General features: G+C 49.5%; 1 protein-coding gene across 1 annotated transcript; it reads right to left on the reverse strand.

The window, feature by feature from the left end:
• Window positions 1-679: 679 nt before the first annotated feature.
• Window positions 680-7,180, reverse strand: FZD4 (frizzled class receptor 4). Its single transcript, XM_061991149.1, has 2 exons — window positions 6,909-7,180; window positions 680-5,873 (listed from the first exon to the last, which is right to left on the reverse strand). The coding sequence occupies exons 1-2, from the start codon at window positions 7,167-7,169 to the stop codon at window positions 4,545-4,547; spliced, it is 1,590 nt and encodes a 529-aa protein (XP_061847133.1). The 5' UTR covers window positions 7,170-7,180; the 3' UTR covers window positions 680-4,544.
• Window positions 7,181-7,781: the final 601 nt, after the last annotated feature.

The following is a 7,781-nucleotide window of genomic DNA, read 5'->3' on the forward strand; positions in this document are numbered from 1 at the left end:
AACAAGCTGAATACTTAAAACCAAAAAAGTAGACAATCAATTGAATCTGTTCTCTGAAGGGCTGAAATTAACTCCTAGGAGTGAACTCATTTCAAGCATGAAGACCAGAATTTGTCCCTTGCAGAAGCCACTAATAGTTCTTATATCCTCGACTGGGAGGTGGTGATACCAACCTTCTCTACCACCTGGCCCAGATCTAACACACAGCACAGTGCTGGATGCATGTATTCCATAACACATGAAATTAAAGGGAGCCTTACAGGGGGCTCTGCTCTCCCCAGGAGCAGGAGACACATCACTGCATTGCTATGGCAGTGGATGGTTGTGCTTCCTTCTTGCGCTGTTTTGGGAACATGCTCAGGCAAGCTCAAAGCTCCAGCTGCATCCCCAGCCAGCAGCCAGGACTTGTGCACTGTCTTTGCAGGGTTTCTGTCCTGAAACATGAAGTGTGCACACACTTTCACCACTGCCCAATGATGTTTTGTTCTCAGTTATTTCTCACAGCCCACGTTTAGATCCAAATCATGCTGGATTAACCTGTTTGGAGCATCCCTTCAATGCAGCATGAACATTTCAGTCCTTCTTCCTTCAGGGGGGGAAAAAAGCACTTCCAACAATGTTGAGGGTAATTGAAGAAACAAACTTCCCAAACCCGTGAGTGCTGCCAGGAATACTTCAGTTATCCACAGCGGTTAAAATTTTATTTTGATATAAAATTAAATAGCAAAGTTGTTTGGTTTGGTTTTTTTACAGTGATAAATTAGAAATTTACAGTACATACATAGAAGTAGATATATTTTCTGTACACCCCAAAATAATCAGTGTGTGTTTCCTTAAAATTCAGTAAAAAGGAGCTAACTTGTCAGTTTAATGTAAGAGCAATGCTTGTACCTCTCTGGCAGGCCCGTAGTGAGGAGAGCCCACACTGAGGGGGGTGGGGAAGGAGCAGGGACTGTGCAGGGAAGGTAACTGCTGCAAAGTTTCTAGTTGTATAACCACAGCAACTGCACTTCTGAGATAAAAGATTAGTCACACATATTTGGCTTTAAATTTATAACAATAGTGAAACGAGAGAACGCAGGAGCTGCAGATAACCTGGCAGTTACCACGAGTGGGTATCTGCTGTGACTCTTCACTCAGCCCCAAGGCAGAGCAAGGTGAATACATGCATGTGGATGAATGGCTTTTCTGTTGCAACAGCTAATCTCACTTTGGGTTGGTAGCATCCTCCTGAATGCTTGGGAAGGATCTTCCTTCAGGAACGGCAGCAGCTGGTGCCTCTCCTCAGCCACCCTCATAGTATTTAAGTAAGTCCCTCACACTTTGTAATGGAACATCACCCAAGGTCCCTCAAAAGGCTATGCAGTGCCATCCTTATACAACTCCCTTCCAAATGTCTCAAATCACTCGGGACATCCACCTGACACAGTCCACAGGAAGAGATGTAGACATCTGATAACAAGGCACTACTTCACATTCACTTCTGTGTACATACCATGGTTTAAAATGCTGTTTATTGAATCAGTCAGGTCAAATATGCGTTGCATCATTCAGGAGAATATCCAAACCATTTCAGAGTAAAGGACACTTGAGTGAGCGTGACACCTTGGCACATCCCAAGACGAGTTTACAACAAAATGACTGGGAAGTTCTGGTGGACAGCAAACTAAACAGGAGCAGCAATGTCCCCTCGTGGCCAAGGCGGCCAATGGCATCCTGGGATGCATCATGAAGTGTGGCCAGCAGGTCATGGGAGGTTCTCCTCCCGCTCTGCTCTTCCCTGGTGAGGCCTCATCTGGAGTCCTGTGTCCAGTTCTGGGCTCCCCAGCTCAAGAGGGACAGGGAACTGCTGGAGAGAGTCCAGCACAGGGCCACCAAGATGATCAGGGAGGTGGAGCATCTTCCTTATGAGAAAAGGCTGCAGGACTTTGGGGCTGTTTAGTCTAGAGAAGACTAACAGGGGGACCTCATTAACACGAGTATTTAAAAGGTGTATGTCAAGAGGATGGGACAACACTTTTTCTGTTGTTCCCAGTGACAGGACAAGGAGTAACAGACATAAGCTGGAATACAAAAAGTTCCCCTTAAACATAAGGAGAAACTTCTTTGCAGTAAGGGTGATGGAGCCCTGGCACAGGCCGCCCAGGGAGGGTGTGGAGTCTCCTTCTCTGGAGGCTTTCAAAACCTGCCTGGACATGTTCCTGTGTGACCTGATCTAGGGGAACCTGCTTTGGCAGGGGAGTTGGACTAGATGATCTCTAGAGGTGCCTTCCAACCCCTACCATTCTATCATTCTATGAAAAAGGTTCATCCTGTGTCCTCACCCCTTGAAAGTCACCACATAACTGCAGAATTTACACTCCTCACTGCGCCAGTAGAAAGAGCACACCATGGAGAAGCTCAGCTATCTGAAGATCTCCTACTTGCAGAACTCCTTGTTCACAGAGGAATAACCAGAGCTACACACAACACTAATAGCAAGGGACTTTATGGAGAGGATGAAAAGGCTGAGCTGGTATGTAGTATTGGCTAAGACAATGCTTGTGCATCGTGGGCAGAATGTGTCAAGTAGTCACTTGTTCTGCTGGGGAGAGAGCCCAACCACAAAGACTGCAATTAGGGTTTGTTTGGGGTTTGGGTTTTTGGTTGTTTTTTTTAAAATGTGCTCTAGCATATGTTTCAACATTGACATTGAAACAATACACACTTCTGGGACAGATTAGTGCTCATGGCCAAGACTGGAATGAATTGTGGCTTGGGAAGCAGATAGGGCACCTGTATGAAAAGTGAGGACTGCAATAAAGCAGGGCTTGTTCTCAGTTGCCCTCGAAGGTCATGCTGGTCAGGGCACCGGGGGACGGCTGCAGCTGACCAGGTCCCAAAGAAACAAAAGAAGCAAAATTTTAGAGTTCACGGATAAAACAGAAGGTCTTTCAAAGGGATAGAGCATCATAACACTGTTCTCTCAAGTGCTTCTGGGCTATTTCTAGTTGCATCAGCTTCCTTATTAGCCACACAAGCTCCTGACACAAGGTTCAGGCTCCCCAAGAGCACAAACGGATGCCTCCTCAGACAAAAAGGATAAGAAAACTCAACAGTTGCTGTGGAACAACATCATTTGCTAAGAAGTTGGATCTGTTCTCTTGGGATCCTGTTACAAAAACTGGAAATGTCTGTTGCCATTTCTGAGAACTGAAGGGCTGCTCACACTCTGCATGTAAATATATATTACCAAAAAACCCCAATCTCCATAGCTGTCAGCGAGCAAGCGGAGCATCGTTGTGAGGCCGTCAGCTGTGCTGTGATGTCATGGGCTGAGAATGTTCTTTTAATTGTAACTGACACACATAATTATACAACTGATCTGTGTGAACACGAGGTTGCCAAGGAACTTAACGTTTCACTTCTCCCCAGACTGGCGTCGGCAGAGATACCATCGCACTGAATGAAATATATTAAGACTTAATTGCCTCATGCAACTGGTCTCCAGAGAGAGACAGATAAGCTTTCTTGGAGAAAACTAGAATTGAGACCCTCAACTCCTTTTTATCTGGAGAAAGGAACACTATAACGCAAGACTTTATTTAAAGCTATTAAATACAGCAGAATAAAGTAGTCTGCTGGAAATAGCAGGAGCACCTGAGGGGACAGGAATGGAGGCAGATAGATAATGATAATCGATGCAGAGGACCATACAGGGTTTCCCAGATCCCACCGAATCCTCTGCTGCTGACAAAGGCCTTGAGTAAAGCTTTAAAAAAAAATGTAAGAAATATTGATAGGACCACAGACTAATTCAGGTGGGAAGGGACCTTGGGAGGTCCAAATTTCTGCTAGGTAGAGTTAACCTCAATTCAGATCAGGTTACAGATGGTAAAAAGAATGAGTCAAAATTACTATTAGGCCACCAGATGACTTAAAGAATCATCCTCACTAACACCTCACTGAATCTTACTCATCATGGGTAACTCTCAGGCCTGGAAAGTCCAGTTGGTATTTATTGGAGGAGCTGAGTTGTGCAGCATATGGGAGCAACAAAATTCCCCAGGGCATAAAGGCACAACCCTCAACAAGTGCTTCCTTCACAATGCTGAATTCAGAAAGAAGACACCTGACTGAGGCCCATCTTCTGCGATATGGTCCCCAAATCAGTCCAGAATTTGGCCCCAGACTGCCTTTCCTCCACTGGCTATAAGACGAGAAAAAGAAGACAACGTCCCACAGCTGTGGGATATAATCCCTCAGCTGCTAAAGACTTCGGTATATTGCATCCTGCTTTAAAAAAAGGGAAGATAACGTGTTTGGATATTTCACAGCTTTTAAAGCCTCCCTGGGCTTTCCTATTTTGGACAACAATGGTTTATGGCTATCATATCTGCAGCATGATCTTTTTGCTCTTTATTCTTTAACACTTTTTTTCCATTCCCCAGAGAGAGGCTGTGTAACCGTCTCCCTGCTCTACTCCCAAGATTTACACAGCAATGCTTACACACGGTCAGTCCTTCACGGGAGAGCAGTCAGACCATCAGGGTGTTGTTCTTTTTTCACACCACAGTCTCGTTCCCTTTCCCAGGTTTCACCCAACCATCTGCTCTCTTCTCCCGTTTCACTTTCCCTGAGTTCACCAGTCTGTTTGAGCATTTCTGCCACGTGTGCAGAGTTTTGGCTGACCAGATCCACATACCTGATGTAATACCCACCAGAAGAGACATGAAGATTTTAAGCATCTCCACTGCCATATTGGAATCATCTGCTGAATAGCGGAAAATGGCCCAGTTGGAGATTTCATAGAAATAACAGGCGATGACACACGTTGCTGGGACAGTGTACAGCACTGAAAAGACACCAATTTTGACCATCAGCCTTTCCAGTTTGTCAGTTTTAGTTCCGTCTTTCTGGAGGTTAGACCTGATTTTAAATAAGGCCACGAGTCCCGCTGCAATGAATAAAGTCCCAATGACCAGGTAGGTAAAAAGGGGAGCGACGACAAAGCCTGTCAGCGCATCCAGGTTCTGGTTCCCAACGTAGCACAGACCGGTGAGCTCGTCTGCATCTACTAGTCTCATAATCAAAATCACAATAGTCTTCACGGCGGGGATAGCCCAGGCTGCAATATGGAAATAAGAGCTGTGCATTTCTATAGCTTCATGGCCCCACTTGAGTCCTGCAGCCAGGAACCACGTCAATGTGAGAATAACCCACCAGATGGAGCTAGCCATCCCGAAAAAGTACATCAGCAAGAAAATTATAGCACATCCTGTGTTCTTAAGACCTTCTTGGATAAGAACAGGTTCTGCTGCCTCTTCAAAATCACAGGATATCCTTTCCCGGCCCACAGTCAGCCTCACAATATAAGCAATGCTATAAATATTGTAGCACATGCTCAAAAATATGATCGGGCGCTCCGGGTAGGAAAATCTGGATGAATCAATCAGGAAGGTCAGGACTGTGAAGGCAGTTGAGATGAAGCAAAGACTGGCCCACACGGCCATCCAGATATCTGTGAATTCCTTAGCTGACCTGCTGTAGAGACCAGCGTCATAGCCGCACTTCAGGACACAGTTCAAGCTTCTCTTCACCCAGATGTACTGCTCCGAGTTAGATCCCATGCTGTGGCATTCTTCTCCAGGCTGCAAAGAGGTCTTGCTATGAAGGGGAACCTCTTCGTCCCCCGGGCCCTCCATGCACATGTGGTTGTGATCATTCTGGGGTGGGAATTTGCTGCAGTTTAGGCTGTCCGGCCAGGCAAACCCAAATTCTTTTAACACAGGTTCACATCTCCTTTTGACAGAGAGGCACATGCCACCGCAGGGACCGATGGGGATGTTAATCTTCTCAGTGCACATCGGGACATAGACTGAACAAAGGAAGAACTGGAAGAGAGAAACAGACATCGTTAAGTGTGATGGGGAAAAATTAAAACAGGTCAAAATACAACAATTTGGGGTGGGTTTTTTTTCCTTTTTAGCAGTAATATTTGGTCCTTTGCCTTAAAAAACAGGAAACAGCATAAAACAAATAAATCAAGAACAACAAAAACAAAGGAGAAAAGAAAGCCCCAAACTAAAAACGTTGTCTTCTTGCAGTTCAAATGTGGTCCGAAGTCAAAGCCTGAACATTTCACCCCCGAGATTAGCTCCATGTACACTTAGTCCATCAATTTCAATATAGTGAGTGGGCTTTAGCCAGATCTAAACCTCAAGGGTGCAGTTTAGGAAAGCAAAAAGAAAAATCGAAGTGGTTTAAACAAACACATATATCTGTTCTAGGCACTGCCTGGATGTTACAGCTAACAAACAAACAAACAGAAAAGGTATTTAGTGAATTACTTTGGTTCACGATCCTCCCAGAATGTCTTTTCCTTTTACCCTAAGGCCACGTACATATGTACAACGGTAATAAAACATGGTTGTTCTCTCGGCTTTTTGAATAACCGCAATTCTGCGACGCGACAACGTAAGCAGGACTGCGTGCTAACTCGGGAACTCTGTCCCGGGAAACTCTGTCCCGGCGTTTTGTTCGACGGAACCCCGCGCTCGTGGCGGGGGACAGGGATCTATCTTGGCAGTCGCCTGGGACAGAAGCTCCTGCGGGGAAGCTGCGGGGCAGCCGCAGCCCGGGCCAGCCCCGCGGGCTGCTTGTTGAGGAGGAGCGAAGGAGCCCGGGGACGGGAGGGTCGTTGTGCAGCGACCGAGGAGAGCTCCAGCAGCCGCAGCCTTCCCGGGCCGCTGCTCGCCGCTGGGACAAGACCCCGCACCGGCCGCCGGGAACTGCGTTGTAAGGCGCCGGCACTTGCGGTGTTTTGGGGGTTCTTTTGGACTGAGCCGAGCGGATGAGGGTGGGGGTTGGCAGACGGTCGGCCACAGCATAGTCCCCCCCGCCCCCGCACAAAAGGGACCCCGGCTCACCTGGAGCTGGCTGGAACAGCCGTACTGGATGAGGGGGGTGAAGGTGATGAGCTGCAGCTCCGCGTCCGCCTGCAGCTCGTGTCCCACCAGGTTGGGCATCTTGGTGACATTGTAGCCCAGGTTCTGGCACATGGCGATGCGGATGGCGTCGCAACGCCGCTCGTCCTCGTCGCCGAAGCCCCGCGTCCCGCCGAGCAGCCCGGCCAGCAGCACGGCCAGCAGCCGGGCCCGCCCGCACGGGCCCCCTCCGCCCCCTGCCATGGCCCCGAGCGGCGCCCACCTGCCCCGGCCCGGCCCCGGCCCCGGCCCCGGCTCCGGCCCCGGCCCCGGCCCCGGCCGCGCCGTGCCGCACGGGCCGGCTCCAACGGGGAGGGGCCGGGGGCGGCTCCGCTATTAAACCGCCTCACCGAGAAACTGCCCAGGGGAGGGACGGCACCTCCCCGCGCCGCCGCCCCCGCCCCGGGAGCTCGGCCCGGCCCGCGGAGGGTGCCGGGGGTACCTGCACTCGCGCCCAAGGGCTCCCGACGCCGCACTTAGGGGCTGTCCGTCCGCGCCCCCACCCCCAAGAAGCGCCTGACTGCAACCCACCGCTCCTCGCAAGGCTTTCCTCTTCTCCTCCCTGCCTGCACCCCCCTCAGAAACGCCCCGGGGAGCTCTGTTCACCCCCTCTCCCCACGACAGATTCCTCTTCCCTCATCTCCCCGTCCCCAGTGTCCTCGCCATGCCTTGTAGCAGGTCCTAGATGCTGCCCATGGCACCCAAGCCCAGCTCCCCAGGAACAGGATGGGCTGAGACCCCGCCACGTACGTTAGGGCCCATCATGCTGCAGCCCTACCTGCACTCCTGGCCTGTCTTTCTTCAGCCAGATTAAAA

Source organism: Colius striatus, chromosome 1, assembly GCF_028858725.1.
Source record: "Colius striatus isolate bColStr4 chromosome 1, bColStr4.1.hap1, whole genome shotgun sequence".
NCBI classification, from domain to species: domain Eukaryota; kingdom Metazoa; phylum Chordata; class Aves; order Coliiformes; family Coliidae; genus Colius; species Colius striatus.